The 17,402-nt window shown below is 35.0% G+C and overlaps 1 protein-coding gene across 1 annotated transcript in view; it reads left to right on the plus strand.

Moving 5' to 3' along the window:
- Nucleotides 1–17,402, plus strand: part of Malrd1 (MAM and LDL receptor class A domain containing 1) — a 583,538-nt gene that overhangs the window by 34,666 nt on the left and 531,470 nt on the right. The window contains exons 3-5 of the mRNA XM_013348957.1: nucleotides 295–389; nucleotides 476–637; nucleotides 7,635–7,731. Coding sequence (XP_013204411.1) covers nucleotides 295–389; nucleotides 476–637; nucleotides 7,635–7,731 — 354 coding nt within the window. The remainder of the gene's footprint in view (nucleotides 1–294; nucleotides 390–475; nucleotides 638–7,634; nucleotides 7,732–17,402) is intronic.

Raw genomic sequence — 17,402 nt, forward strand, 5'->3', positions numbered from 1 at the left:
AATTGTGTTTTTACTAGATAACTTCTTTATGGAGCTGTTAGTTCCTATGTGAAATGTGACTACATTTCACATAAGTGTATTTTGGACTGTTGCCCATAATATTATAATGTGTATAATCACTGTTAGTTCTTTAAATAGACAATATAAAATGTAAAAATATCAGTCAGTTCACTGGTGTGTTTTAGTTTTTAATCCTTTCAATACAGTTATATATACCAGAATAGCCTTTAGTGTTTAAAATTAGGTTGTCAGTGATCAGCTTCAGTCTAATTTCACAATTCTTGTTCGTCACAGCCAATTTTCTCACATTGGTCTCCAGAGTGAATTCCATCTCCTCAAACTTAAGAAGCAGAATTTTCCTTCCAACTAATGACCAGCAAGTTTGTCAGGTATGTACAACACAAAGCCTTTCCAGTTCTGACAAACTTGGCAATTCCTTTATTGCAATTATTTGGTTATCAATTTTTCCTTACAGATTACGTTTTATGACTTCTCCAGTCACCAGAGCAACAAATTGACAGCAGGCCTTCAAACCACATGTGACAGTCCTATCCAGCAGGTATGGCAGAAAGCAGAGACAATTCAGAGTCAGTGGGAGAGAAATGTCATCACAATCCGGAGCTCACAGCCGTTTCAGGTAAGCCTTATCTCCACCTATGACTTTGGAGCAAAACCCGTAAGAATCCAGACTTCGAAACATACCAATTAAAAAGTCGCATGGTATATTCATCTGCCAGACTGGAATTTCCCATAATTTTCAAGTCTTGAGTAAATTAGAATGGCTAGTCATGGTAACAGAATAGACATTTTCATTGTGAAATGTTGACTTTGTGTTTTAAATTAAAATATATATATTTTAAGATACAGTGATATAAAGGTTAACTATAATTTTATGAAATTAAGGCCTCAATTTCTTAAATCTTTTATTTTCATCTTTTACTTTGTTTACTTCTCTTTCTCCACACTTCTTCCTCCTAAAAATTTTTTCTCTCTAACTTTCCCCATGCATTTGAGAGCAGAGGATACTTATGAATAAAAATAAAGAGATTTTAATTTACATTCTAATTCCAAATGCTGTTGAAGTAGGATGATTCTCATATTTATCTCATGGTTAAGCTCATTTCAACACATCCTTTATTTTCCTAAATAATTTTATGAATTAAATCCAATGCAAGCTTATAAAAGACAAGCTTACTTATGCAGCCTATTAAAATTAATACAGGACAGAAATTATAATATAATGCTTATTATAAGACTTCCTGGGAAAGTGTTACATATTTTAACATTTGGGATGGTCAAGAAAACTTTTCAGATAAAGATGAGAGGTATTTTGAAGCATTTTATTTTTTACGAAAATTAATGTCTAAACTCATTTTATGGACCAATTTAGCCAAAATATTTTCTTTATCATTTATTGTTGAAATATTGTAGCAGTCAATTATCTTATTTTTAGTTTTGCTTTTTTTATTGCTTGAATGCATATAATGTGTTTTTATCAAACATAACCTCCTATTTCCTCCTTGCAAATTCCTTCACTACCTTCTTTTCCCCTTTTGTCGTCCCAAATTTTTGTGCTTAAGAAAACCCTTAAGACTACAAATGCTGCCTGTACCTCCATGTGTGTAGAACCATCTACTGGAGCGGGTAGCCTCTTAAGGGCTTGATCCCTGAAGAAAAAATGTCTCTTCCTGCCTCAGTAGCCATAAATGGCCAATAACCTCTCAGCTAGAGGTGGTATTTCTGGATCCCCTCCCTGCTTCGTGCTGGTATTTTAGCTGGTCTGCATGAAGACAATGCTCCTATGAGTTGATGTATTCAAAAGCCCTGTCATACCCAACCAAAAGTTTTGCTGAAGTTATCTACCTTTTTTTAGCTCTTAAAATTCTTCCACCCACTTTACCATGTTGGTCTCTTAGTCTTGGTGGAACTGAATACTCAATGATCCCTTATTCTATGCACATTGACAATTTATCGGTCTTTGTGTTAATGGCAGTCTCCTGCAAATAGAAGTAGAAGTTTCTTTGATGAAGGTTGAGAGATGTAAATTGCCCCAAATTTCTCATCAATAATTATCATTTAAAAATAAATTAAATGTAAAAATATCTAATTTGATGTTATATATCCAGTTGTTTCAGCCTAAGGAATAAATTAGCTTCAATTTACCCTTAAGTTAATCTTGAGTGGCTAAAAGGAAAGGCAAGGATAAATGATAGGTATCTATGCCTGCTATAAGTGTTGAATGACATTTTCATGAGTGACATATTTTCTTAGTTGATGCCATGGAATCACTGCACTTGAAATTTTCAGCCATTGTTCAACTAAAAGGTTATTTACAGAAGATACAAAATAATTTAGGATCTGGTTACATGCTGCATAGATTTAATAGTTCTATGGTTGGACATAGTTTTACAGTTTGATAATTTGCAATCTATTGAAGTTAACAGCCATGTTTGTTTATGTGGGTGAGAGACATCTTACATGATGACATGGTTGTTTTTTCTGGTGATTGCTTTGCTTATTTAAATATGACTTACTTGGGATGTGCTGGGCATGACACAAGAAAGGTTTCAAGTATTATTTTAAGAGATGTTTGGCACTTGTTTGGTGTTTCAGTGGCTTTAGCTGGGTGTGGTATGCCCGAAGCTCCCCTGAAGACCAGTGATTGCTATGATGATTAAGATGGGAATCAGGGCTAGAGAAGGTTCTAGTATATTTCCTCCACACTTTGCAGGCCTCTATGTCTGCCTAAGCAACACAGCAAAGCCCAGATTGATTCCGTTAAGAATGAGCCATCTCACTGGATGAAATTTGCTCCATTAATTTTGATGACAGGTGAGGATCTTATTTAGGCCCATGTTTTAACTATTACTTACTCATTTTTCTTAACTTCTAAACCATGAGTACCAAGGAAATCTTAAAATGATCATTCCCAAGTTGATACATGATTAGTATCTAGTTGTTCATATATTTAGGTCAAGGTTTCTCTTAGTAGGGTGACAGAGATTTGATACACTTGCTGGACCTTGTCAATCAAACCTTTCAAAGTGACTTCCTTGGTTACCTCAGGTGCCCATTTCCAAACACTATAGATTTTGTTGCTCAGATTGTGTATCCAATGAATAAACCTTAAAATTCCAGAGAATACCATCTCTAGGGCAATTCAGCTGTGACTGAGACACAGATTATTCATGAGAGCTTTTTAAGTGGAGCAGCAGCTTCAGTTTTCATAGATGCGACTTAGTTTATTAATGTGTTTCACTAAATACTTTAAATTGTTGGAAAAATAGCGTTTGTAACTTAAAGTTTTGTAAGAAGTAGATGGCATGGCGCCTGGGATGCCGAGTCTGTACTCCTGCTTTAAATATTGTCCTGTCATCAAGTAACAGATGTTCACACACCACTGCATGCTGGACTGCAGAGATGTGTTGTGCTTGCAATGCTGACCATCTTCATCTACTATCTTGTTCCCATAGAGCTTTTGTGGAAAGACTATTTTAGGAATTTTATCATCAGCACCTTTATATAATATCTGCTGCCTCTGCAGCTTAGAAACCTTTGAGAATTATTTCATTCTCTGCAATTTCCCCACCATGCAGACTTCTGATAGTTTAAAGTCACACACACTTTCTTTAGAAATACGTATTTCAGTCAGTGACAGCTATAGCCAAGATGAACATGAGATTTTAGAAAATCCCCTGAAGCTGGTGGTCACCCAGAGTCCTTTATCTAACTTTATCCCTTAATAAAATTGAAGTGTTTTAATTTCCCAGGATATACTGTTCCATAAACAAAGAGTTGACATTATGAACAAAGAATGAACAAATTTCCATAACATATTGAAAACACGTAAGACATAGTAGCAACTAATACTTACTGAAGAACATTTACTAAAGTTAGGGAATTGTGCTTAGTACTTTGTGCCACAATCTAAGTGACCACTCAAGGAAACCCTCTGAAGGGGAGTGATGACCTGCCCCCATTTTAACCCTGGGGATTTAAGCTTTACATAGTTTGATAATCTATCATATCAGCACACCATGTTAGAACATATAGAAGTTTGATTTCATATGACAATCACTTAACACTGAACTAAAGTAATTTTCTAAACTGTATCTAATTATAAAGTTTGAGAAGATGTGGATAAAAATATGAACTGCCAAAAGCAGTCAACTCTATTATGTAGAAATCAGTAAATATTCTTTCATATGCTAAAAAAAATGACAACAAGGTATGCTGAAAAGTGGTATAGACCCAGAACTTGGGAAGCTGGGACAGGAGAATCAAAGTTCCAGGATCAGCCTGGTGTTCATAAGGAGACCCTGTCTAAAAATGCAAGGGAAAGAAAGGAGATTGATCGGAAAATAATTGAATATATACTATGAATTAACTCTAATGGCATGTGTCTATTATTTATCTATGTAAGGTCTTTCGGTCATGAACTTATTGTTAACCCGATCTGTTACTGATCTGATATCACAGCTTACTCCAACATTTAAATCGAGTATCCTGAGACTAGATCTCTTATCTCTATTCAGAGGTCATTTTCTCTAAAATGTCTCAGGGGAAATAGATTTGGCTCGTTTTATTGTTGAATCGGTGCAAGCTATGCCTTCCTCCTGAGATAACCTCTCTTATGAGCTGCTGGTTTCTCCCCAGCCCCTTTCCCTCCTCTTCTGGGACTGGTTTACTCCTTTAAAAAATTCCTAATAACATCTAAATAACTTACATGTTTGGAATAACCATCTTTGAGAAAGCTTTGATAAAGCAAGGAATATTATGTATCACCTTTTATAGAACTAGCACTACCACAGCTAAGATAGCCTTTGACATTGTTTCTTCATGAGACCTGGATCTTTCTCATTAGCCTGGGTTTTACTTGTTTTAGCTGCATTTCCAGATTATAACCAACATCCTTGGGGAAAAAAATCTTTTGTTTAAATCTTGTTAGTGGGGCCATTTAGTTAAGCTTGATGGACTCTATTTTGTAGCTTTACAGAGCCATTAGTAAATTTCCCGTCAAGAAATTGTCCGTTTTTTTTTTTTTAAGAAAAATGTTCCCCTGGCTGAGCTGGGGGCTCAAATGGCAGCCAATTATCACAATAACTTTTCTTCAGTTAGCCTGTGATTTAGCTGAGCCAAATAAACATATAATATCTACTGCAAGCTCTAATGAGAAGAGGATTAGGGCAGGAAGGTAATTTAAAGGCTGCTTCAATAGATCAGGCATGAGGAAATAGGAATGGAAACAAGGCTAGAAGGAAAATAGACTTAATAGGTCTTGGCTGATTAGACATGAGACCTGAGGAGAAAGTGATTGTAAAGGTCGTTTTGGAGTTCTGGACATCGCCACATTGCAGCCTGATTCATTGTCAGCAAACGAGTGGAGTGAGAGAAAGAGAAGCATATTATGACTTAGACGTAACTTTTCTCATTTGAGGGCAAATGCCTGGCAGGCGGCAGAGACATCGGAGGAGAGCTCAGGAGAGTGACAGATATTTGTGAAGTAAAACATGTTTTTCCTTAGGCTGGATACCAGCTCAGCTCTGATGATGGGTGGTCTTTTGGGGAGAGTGTGGGAGAAGCAGAAATTAGACTGGTGATGAAACAGACATTTATTTCCACTTCTTGTTTTAAATATTGTGACTGTGGGGATACACTTGGCATGAGCTGGAAAGCATAGAAATCTGGAAAAAAATGCTCAGGAAAATAGAAAATACAATTTATAGAAATATTGAGGTTTGTATTCTCAAATGTAATTCCTAGAATAGCTTTCATAACTTAATATCTGTTATAATAACAGTTGCTAACAATATTTAATATCAATTATGTATCAAGTCTTGTATTTTATTTCTTAAAGGTTTATTTATTTATTCACTTACTTACTTTTTAAATGTGTTATTTGAGTGCCCACATGCATGTTAATATACCACATACAAGCCTAAAATCTGTAGAAAGTTAATAGGTTAAGAAAAAGAGGTTGTTGGCTCCTCTGGGACTGCAGTTACAGAGGGATGTAACTGGGAACAAACCTGAGTGCTTTGGAAGATCAGTTGTTGGTATATCTACTCAGTACATAGTGTTCTTTAGATATAGAGTCTCATGAAGCTCAGGATGGCCTCCTACTCTTTATATGACAGGAGATGATCTTGAACTACTGATCCTCTACTGTCTCGCTCCCAAAGTCTAGGATTAAAGGTGTAAACCATATGCCTGGCATAGCTTGGAGAAGAATAAATAGGGAGTCAGGCATACAAGGCAGGTACTCTTGCACTGAACTGTATCTCAGTTGCTGCTTTGGGTATAACTTGTTTTCCTTGTATAAATAATATAATATGGATTATTTGTTGATTTTTTAAAAGTTTAAATAGTATGAGTTATTTATTAATTTTTTAAGTTTAATTTTATTTTATGTGTATGAGTGTTATGAGTGCATGCCTGTGAAACACGTGCATATGGTGGTCAGAAATGTGTTGAGTCTTCTGGAACAAGGTTTACAGTAATGTTTGTGAGCTGCTATGTGGGTGCTGGGAACAAAATCAGGATCTTCTGGGAGAGTAACCATTGATCTTAGCCACCGAGTTGTTGTTCTAGCCCTCCTATGTATTATTTTTGTACATATTATTTTACATACCCATATGAGCAGCATGCTGCTTTTCTTAGAAATAATCTTCATTTAACGTTAACTGGGTCTTTCCAACATGATTCTACTTTCTATGCAATCTTCCAGTTTTTCTAGTTTGTGTGAAGAATATGACTTTCTTAGACTTACATTTTAGGTTACTCAAGGTGGGGGCACATCTTTTATTGGATATTTAGTAGACGACATTTTCTTTGCAAGGAATCATACTAGCACAACATGTTGTATAGGATCAAAAGTGAATGCAATTCAGGACAGGGATGTGCTTCAGTGGATCCATACTAAACATTAACCCAAGAAGGGATATTGAGTTTCTGAAGTGATAATGTTTATACAATAAAAAAGGCTGAACTATCTACACATGTCTAATACACACTTGAATGAAGACACAAGCACCATTGGCATTCCTTAATGAGGTTGAGATAAAACTTCCATCAGTGCACTGATTTTCTACGATTTAAGTAATTAGAAAGTAAAGTGGCTTCTCTTTGGATATCTATGATTCATCATAGCACAATATTTCTTGCTATGTAGACATGGGTTGTCTACACATCATAACACAAAACTGTAAGTCTGTTTTCTAAGCATGATTCTATTAATGGCCAGCAATATACAAGATGATAACACAAAGACAATTCAGACAAGACTGTGACTAAAATGTGAAGATGAGACAAATTGCCAAGGTCCAGAGGTCAAGATAAAACTTATGTGAGCACATAAATTGCATATATGGGAGCTCAAAATGTAAAGGTAGATGTAAGAGAGATGCCGCATGAGTTCACGAATATGGCCCATAACCCACACCAGATATCTGCAGTACAATGATGGCAATATTGTGAAAATATTTGCTTTGATCCCCTTTCCTTGGAATTTGTGTGAGACCCGAAAACCCGCAGGAAGTGGCATGCATTTTATTTGTAAGCTCTCTTCTACAGCGCCACGAGAGAGTGGTGCGCTTTACTTTGTGTCCTTCATTTGTTTTGTGTTTCTTATGCAGGTTGTTTTTCAAGCTCAAATGCTTGCCACTCATGGACAAGAGGAAGTTATAGCTATTGATGATATATCTTTCAGTTCAGGGTGCTTGCCTGCAGATGGTAAGAACTTTGTGTTTCATGTTGATTCTTACTCTGAAAATGTAAGCATTGCAATGACTTTTCTCTGTTTTTCTGTGATGTTTTAACAGTGGCTATGTTTCATTGCCCTGATATACTGTATAACAGTGAGTGACTTGTCTACACTGGAAATGACGATAGGCTCTTTCAGAAGCTCTGATGCTATTAAGAATTAAGTGGGATGATTTAGCATTAGCCTTTAATCTCTTAGTGATGTTTACACTGGATAGCTAAATCTAAACTAGAGAGTGCAGTGCCTTCCAGAGGGCTGGTAGGAAACTGGCTTCCACACACTAAAAATGCCCTCATAAAAGAACAGGTTTGATAATCTACTGCAGGGCATCAATTGGAAGAAAATAGTAGCTGGAATCTATATTTTTTATTTGGAAAAAACAAAATACATTGATAATCTATATATGTCAATCTAAGATGACATCAGTATTGATTTCTTAATTATATTAACCAGATACCATCCAATTCCCTATTTATATTTTTCCAATGGAAAGTTTAGTATTAAAATTAAAAAATGATTTGGGTAAAAACTTAATCAAATAACCAAGGATCATATATATACATATATATATATTCATATATCTATATATTATTTTACATTACTTTTTTATTGCATTAATGTAGCCAAATACAATAAATATTTTAGTAATAAGTTTTATGTTATTATAATGAAGTACTTGGGACTAGGTACAAGATAATGAAATCAAGTTAATTTAGCTCATAGTTCTAGAGATTCAGGGTCTATGCTTGGCTCTGGTGATTACTTCATGATAGAAATACATCATTGTGGATGACATCATAGAAAAAAATACTCAAGAGGGAAAGAGCATATGATGAGACAGGAAACTGAGGTGGGAAAATGGTTTTCTTCTTTATTATAATAAATTTATGAGAACCAACTGGGATCCCACAAGAATAATAGTAGATTTTTCAAAGTTGTGCACATTTTGTTCTAATGACTCCCTGACTAAGATCTACCACTAATGGTCCCAACAGCTGTTAATGTTGTCAAACAGTGGCTCAAATAGTGAAGACATAAACCTCTCGGGGACTTGACTTATACACAAACCTTAGAAGCTATTTTGTCAGAAGGGACTCCATGTTTGAACTTAGTTAAAATATATGGCAGTTATGATAATAATTCAAGATCCAAGGAGACATGTTGGTTTTCCTACGAAAGAACAAAGATTTTATTAGTGGATACTTGTATTGTATGTGAAATTTAACCATTGTTATTTTTGGTATGATAGAAGTTGCAGATATGCAGGACTTATGGGATCTGTGAAAGTCCTTCTAACACTGAAACACATAAAGGCCTGTATCAGCGATGCTCACTGTATATTAGAGAAGGATTTCCTTAGGATTCATTGAAATAGATAATTCAGGGGGATAGATTTCATGCTACTCAGTTTTAGAAGTAAATAATCAGATCATCAACACTAAAGACATTTTAGGAAAAGAGGGTGGTATTAATTAGACCAGAAAAATACAGCCTATCAGAATTACAGGCTGTGCTCATATCCTCTGCTGACTGCTCTTCAGCTCAAGTCTACCTTTATAGTCTCTCTCTCTTCCTGTTACCTGGTGCTATTCTTAAATTAAGAATGCAGCCAGTGTTCACTCAGTCTTTTTAATAAAGCATTTATTTCTGACCCTTCAACTTCAGTGTACTTTTTATTTTCTGCAAAAGTTTGGGTCTGTCAAAGTGATTTCTAACAAGATATGTTTATTGACTAGTCTCGTTAATCATCCTCAAAAGAGAAACAGGCAATGAGGCAAGCAATTGGATGGAGTTTTTCCTTACTATTGGGCTTCTGCCATTGATGTTATACTTACATTGCATATTTCCATGGGGACACCACTTGATGTTGCTTAGGAGTGGAACTTCCCTACTATCATTTCAGATGTGAACGTTCTCTCTATTACTAGTTGTTGAAATTAAAGCAACTTCCTCATTATCTGTGATCATCATTTTGGGATAAAGACCAAAGTAGTGGGAGTCATAATAAATATTCAAAAGATAAATACAAGATTTTGTAGTGACCACTTCAAATACCTCTGGAAAGAAGAAAAACAAAACAGAAATAAGAGTCAATAGATGGTAACATTCAATAAACATTGCAGAGAAACCTGGGGTCAAATAGAAAAACACCCAAATCTTTGCTTTTTATCACAATCTACTCATAATAGATTCTGTGGAAGTGAAAGATACTAAGCATTAGGCATCATGTGTGCATTTCAAGGTTGTTCTTTTCAATTGTTGTGCCTTTTATATGTTAAATCTATACCTCATTGCGGAGTTTGGGATCGGAGAAGATGATTATAGAATTCAAGACTGAGGTCTTCAATACATGTGAATGTCAGGCATGCAAGACAGGGTTGTGATAAGGTAGCTGTCATGGAATGAGACAATTTATCCACAGATGGGCAAATAATTAGGAAATGGCAATTTTTGGGAGTTAATGGTATGTAAGCTTAGTCTCCATCCTTAGAACTTATGGAGTGTTAAAAAAGATGTCACTTTCAGGAAAGCTATACAAGAATGGTCTTTAAATAAGAAATTGAAGATCAGGTAAAGATACCTATGGTGTTCTTTGAAGATGAATGTCCAGAAGAATTTTATGTTTCGTGTAAAAATAAACAACAGCAACAACTAAATTTGTTTTTCTATCTGGCATAGGTAAAGTTTTGGAAGGAAAGAGCAGCACAATGAGGGTGGGTTGATAGCAGGGACAGAGCTGAGTTTGTGACTACTGAGGACCAGCATGGGGGGCTGGGGCTCTGTTCTGTAAAGGGCAGGAATGTGAAAGGTGGTTAAGAAGCATTAAATTTCCAGTGGGATTGAGCAGCCAACTCCAGGCAGTAATGGAACAGACTGAATATAGTTAATCATCAGAACCACATGTGAGAGTGATTGGTGCTGGGCTTTCCTCCAGACCTAGGAGATGAGGATCACTGAAGGTGGGGCTTGCATTTTAAATTAGGTTATGGGACAGTTTCTGTGAAATAAGCACAGCTATGCTTAAAAACAGACCTGGCATTGACAAAATGTTCATCCTGGACAAGGAACAGAACTCCAATTAAAGACAGTCAGTGATTTAGTTTCCTGGGGTCCTGAGGGTGGGATTGAGTGGGAGCACCAGAGGCAAGGAGGCAAAGCCAAATGGTTGTCTTCCATCAGAAAATCCTCCGGATGTGAGCTGAGCTTTGGCATGGCTTTAATCGGATGTAAACAGATAAGTAAGCTTAAATGACTTTATAAAGTAAAGGCGTGAGTACTTAACTTGGTCCTCTCCTTATGAAAGTCAAGGATAAGGAGAGGTTTTAATATTTTCCTCATGCTGTTCAGCTTGAGGATGAACTCTGTACACATCAATTTGGGAACTGGAAAAAGAAAGAGAGGAAGGGAGGCTATTTTCGGCCAAGCTATTGGTCAGTTAGTTCTTATACGGATTATTTTCATTGCTAGAGAGCACAAAATTCTTCTGAACATTTACTTTGTTCCTGTAATAGGGATAGGCAGTGGGAACCACTAGTTAAGTAAGTTTGCTTCAAAAACTGAAAATCATCCATCCATTTAAAAATAAATTTCTATTTTCTATTGTCTTTCAAAATCTATTTTGTCTGTTTTATTTCCTATTTTCATCATTGATATATTCATCACCAGAAGGATATCTCTAAAAGGAAATGTGGATGATTTTTTCAGGTGAAACCAAAAACATAAAATCAAAAACAATACCAAAGTAAGACTAAAAACTTCAAGAATAAAAGAAAAACAACCAATTTAAGAAAATACCCAGAAATGGAGTAATTTTCTCCCTTAAAAGCATATAGGATAGCATATGGGATAAATATTTACATTTACATCACACACACACACAGACAGACACACACATGCACACATATGCAGTGGAATATTTCTGTATCACCTTAAGCATTCAATGAATGGAGATTAACAGATATAATTACTACATAAAGTGGTTAGTATAGAATTTCTAGGACTATAAGACTTCTGCCTTCTGCTGAAAGTGCTAACAAGATAAGAAAAATATTAAAATATGCCTATCCTCAGAGTCACAATGAATATAAGACAATAAGCTTATAGAAGATGAATGTATCAAAATATTCATCTTTGAAATAATATACTCAAAGGCCAAGAGAAATATATAGTGGAGATAAAGGTATAAGGGATGCTATTGTGAGACAAAGTTAATAAATGCAGAGTAGACAAATAAAAATTAATAAAATTTCCAATTTTATTGTAATCATAGAGCAATTACTACTAGAAGTCAGAGATTGTAAGTTAGGATTAAAAAGTGAACCAATTTTATTCTATGAAATCTCATTCCAACTATAATTACAAATATTAATCAAAAGCAAGGGGAGGTGAAAGCTGGTCATGGTGGGATACACCTGTGGTCACTGCTCTCTAAGATTGAGGCAGGAAGATCGCAGTTTAAGGTTACTCTGAACTATACAGCAAGACTCTTCTCAATAAATAAAACAGAACAACAACTACCAAATAAGAAGTTGAAGAAAGACGCAGTACATATCTCTAACCCAGGTGGAGTGGCTACATCAGTGTCAAATGTGCCTCAATGCCACAGAAGTTAGCAGTGCTAAGTAGAAACATTGTACTGCATAATGGTTAAAGGCAAGTCGACCAAAACCAAACCAAACCAAACCAAAACAACAAACAACCCCCCCCCAATCTTCAACAGATAAGGCTTCAATGGCAATATTTCAAAATGAATAGAAAATATTGTTGGAATTAAAAGCAATGTATGATTACACCAGGAAACTTCATTATATGTCTCCCAAACATAATAGAAAGCATATACAGAAAGTCATCAAAATCACCATATTATATACTTGAACAAAATGATCTACCAATATGTGACAATTAACATTTATTATTTATTAAAATATTTTAAAACAATATAATGATTAAACTAAAACCCAGTAGAATGCAATGTTAGTTCAGGACAGCCTCAGCCCAGGGGTACAACAATGAAAGCAAGCAAAGTCTTCAATCTGGGGAAAGATTAATAAATGAATAAAATTTCACACCTAAGTGCTAATTTGGGCCTACCTCCATTCAGTCATATGATAAAGCCCTGACCTCCACCAGAAGACTGGGACTTAATAACCTGGCTGAGTGAAAACACATTGCTCCTTTGTCTTAGTCATTGTACTATTGGGGTAAAGAGACAACATAACCAAGACAACTCTTACAGGAGAAAGCATTTAATTGGGGCTTGCTTTAGTTTCATAGGTTTAGTCCCTTATCATTGTGGCAGGGAGTATTTGGCAGATGTGGCAGGTGTGGTGCTGGAGATGTAGTTGAAAGGTACATCCATCTTGATCCCAGGAAAGAGACAGGGAGATGGGAAACCTCAAAGCCTAACTCTAGTGACAGACTTCCTCCACGAAGCCCACACCTCCAAATCCTTCTAATGCTATCAAACAGTCCCACTCCTTGGTGACTAAGCATCAAAATGTATGACTCTCTGGGGTCATTCTTATTTGAATTTCTTATTAAAAATATCCAAAAAAATATTTTTTGATAGCACTATAGTCTTGTAATAGGCAAATATATTCTCTCTGTCTCTGTCTGTCTCTTTCTCAAATACAGATAGAAGCTAAAGAACCATATAAAATGGAAGTAAATGGTGGCATTGATGATGATCGGCAATGAGAAATAAAAATTTCAGAAACAAAAGCCAATCATTATAAAAGGTAAATAAACTAATTGTTTTATAAGATTAGCCAAATTAAAAAGACAGTAGACATAGATTACAAATGTCACCAATGAAATGAAGCCTAATGAGAAAAATCTTATAGATATTAAACTAATAACACATCCACCAATTGATTTCTGGTAGTTTCTTTCAAACATAAACTATTAAAATTCATTAATAATAAAGGGATAATCTGAAGAATTTTATTTTTAGTAAAATTCAAAATGAACATATTTTCATTGAAGAAAATTCTAAGACAACATTATTTCACTTGCAAATTTTGTTAAGGATTTATCAAAAATAGAATGGTGTTCATTCTTTTCAGTGTAGAAAATAGAAACTAGGAGAACATGTTCTACCTCATTCTGAAAAGATTTCATTATACAACAAAATCCAGACAAAATCCACAAAATACCATGTTATCTAACTTCAATGGTCATTTTTCTCACAGAATTAAAAAATTTCAGTAAAATGTTATAGAATAAATTGAAATGCAAGGCTGGTTCAATGCTACTAAAGCAATTAGTTTGTGAGACCATGTAAACAGACTCAAGCAGAAGTGGCCATGCAATAGTCTCTGTAGATCCAGAAAAACTGTTTGACAAAACTCAAAATACTATGAAGAATTATGAACTTATTTAATATCATAAGTGTTCTCAAATCTTACAGCCAACTTTAAAGCTAACAATGAAAGAATGACGCTGTGCCCTGAAACTGGAACCAAGAAAGGTTGGCGATTCATCACTGTAATTCACCAACATTCCTACGTGGTGCAACAGAGTAATAATACACATAAGCAAGGCACGCAATCACAACAGAATAAAGTACATTTCCCTATTTGGATAATTAGTTAAACAGTCTCATGGAGTATAGTTTTTAAAAGTTTCTAGAATTGGAAAATTAACTTGACATAGTAGCGGGAGACAAGGTCAGAAGAAGAATCGAATTTGGCTTAGTGTAATAGCAACGAGCCACTGGAAATCCACATTACAAAATGGCTCCACATGTCGCAGAGTAAAAAGAATTCTTAAATATACCAATATGAGTTTGGTCTGTACTTAGAAAGCCACAAAACACCGACAAAGGCTGTCAAGAAGAAATAAATGTTGAATTTATGAGAAGTAAGTTGAAAATAAGTTTATAAAACAATGGTAGCTTTTTAAATGGAAAACTAGAGATTGTGTAGTTTCTACATATTTTAGTAATTATATGTTGAGAGGAAAATAACCCTATTGTTTTAGTAAAAATATTTTAATATTTACTGTATTATAACAACTTTATAGCAATACATAATTATACTTACTTTTATCATTCCTTAATTCCTTACTGAAACAATAAAATTATGTTATTTTTATAGTATTAGAGAAATCCTTTAGACATTTCCTCTACTCCTAAGAATAATGTTCTATAGAGTTGTTGCCCTTCTCAGAATACAAAACTCATGGTATGTTTATTGGAAGAAATATCAGTTTATACTCTCCCAAACTATTAAGCACAAAATAGAAATCAAGGATTGTGACTATACTGAAATAAAATGTGTTTAATCAGTGCTTCTTGAATAACACTGATTGATTCTTGAATAAATTGATGATTATAATTTTTATAATGATTGCATGCTGTGACTCATAATCAGAATATTGTGAAATTCCGTGAATATTTTTGATTGGGTTTTCAGGACTTTGCTTCAGTGTCATTTGTAAAATGACACCAATGTACAAATCATTGCTTAATTAGAATCTTCATGATGCATAAATATTATCCAGTTAAATAACTAAAATCATACTTACCTTTTCAAAATGCTAGCTTTTCAGTAACCTTTTAAGAACTAATAACTTTTAATTTAAATGCATTATTAATTAAAGAAAACTGACAAAAAACTATCTGAAATCTTTAAGGTCAAAATTGGATGTTAATGGTAACTTTTACTGCAACAGAGCTGGAATTCATTACCTAATGAATGGGGATTACTGGCCAATTGCACACAACCTGTTTATGTGAGATAAGCTTTGAAGGATGGCTGTGTTAGACATGTGACTTCATTAGTCTAGATGCCTTGGGATGATTGGCAAACCTCTCTTCTATTGAAGATGAAAAATTTTAACTACCTGTCTGAAAATTTTCTGTAAATTGAGATGGCAGTACAATGTAGGAGAAGGGGTGAGGAAAAGAGGGGGAAGGAAGGGAGAGGCGAGAGAGAGGAAGGAGAAGGAAAGAATGAATATGATATCTACAAATGACTGTGAGCTGCTGTATTGAACATATTAAAATAATATAAGCTTCTTGAAGATTTATAGATTGGCAATGTATGCAAACAGCATCCGAACATAAACCTATTATGGTTATAAATTTGTTTAGGATACCACTAAACGTGGTTATACTGAGAAATGAAAGAAATATTTCATACCTTATCCATACAGAATACATCCCAATTAAATGCAATTTTCACTTAAATATTTTGCTAGTTTTGCTTATATCACTTTTAAACTATTGTATAAATAGTGGTAAATCAGAGATAATATATAACATTTCAATGAATTATGCCTAGTGGTAATAGCTCTGAAGGGAAGATTTGTAGCAACTGATATGAATCTACAAAATTACCATTTTAATTGTTTCATGGTAATTGTTATTGTTATATTCTAGCTTCACTTATTGTTATGGTTTTCTAAATTGCATGTGCAGTTTTATTTCCAGTGTATCTTATTTTCAAGATGATTTGCATATTTATCAGTTTCAAACTCTCGTTATAAAAAAATTATGTAGGTATTGGTAAATCACTGCTATTACCAATTGATATACTTTATCACAAATAAAATATAAGATGATTTCAATCTGATTTCTTTAGTCATTTACTCATTTTTAAAGAAATAAATATGAATTTAGCTCTGTATCCTGCCAAGATATATTTCTAGGCATTGAGATAAACAAAAGCAAAAAAGACAAGTATTATTCATTACAAGGGAACTTGCATTTTTATTTCGGATAAACAGACAGTAAGCAAATAAATAAATGTGTTTTATGCCAATGATGAGCAAGAGAACATAGGACTGAAATAAAGTGCCAGAGGTGAGGGTAAAAAAGTAAAATTTTAAATAGCACACTCAGTATGCTGACCTTAAATGCACAGATAGTAATTGAGCAGGAAGGCCAAGGGGTTCAGAGAACAAGACACGTGCACTTTAGCAAGATATGTAAATGTAAAAGCCTGCAGGAGTAAGCTTGGTTTACTAGGTGAAGATCATAGCAAGGGCTGTTCTGTCTCCCTCTTAAAAGAGCATCTATTCAAAATATTTCCCTCTCTCCTCAGGAGAAATGCAAAAGCAAGAGGGTCAGGAATTCAAGGTCATTGTTGCCTCTATTATTATAGCAGATCACGGAAGTACATACCTGTACTTCTCGATCTTGGCAGTTTGATAAAGACAGGGAGATCAGGTGTTTATGATCACTGTGGGTCACATAATACCATGACTCAAGCAATAATGTTAATAGAATCCAGAATAAGATGACTGTGCTTTGAGTCAGAACTGGTAATATTAACGGAGTCTTGTACGTGTTTTGCAGATAAGGTAGAAATTTTTCTGATGGGGAGGATGCCAGGAGGGAGGAGGATAAGGGAAGAGAGTAGAGAATAGGGTTGAGAAAGAGAGGGGAAGAGGAGAGGAGAGGAGAAAAGAGATGGCATGTTGCAAACTTCATGCTTGAAGCACAAGTACAAGTTGTTTGCTATCTTTTTATTAAAAATTTTCTCCTCCTCCCCACCTCTCTTTTCCCTCTCCCTTCCCCCATTCTCCACCTCCCCCTTCCCTCCCCCTCCCTCTCCAGTCCAAAGAGCAGTCAGGGTTCCCTGCCCTGTGGGATGTCCAAGGTTTTCCCCCCTCCATCCAGGTCTAGGAAGTGAGC

This window comes from Microtus ochrogaster, chromosome 16, assembly GCF_000317375.1.
Source record: "Microtus ochrogaster isolate Prairie Vole_2 chromosome 16, MicOch1.0, whole genome shotgun sequence".
In the NCBI taxonomy this organism is placed as follows: Eukaryota; Metazoa; Chordata; class Mammalia; order Rodentia; family Cricetidae; genus Microtus; species Microtus ochrogaster.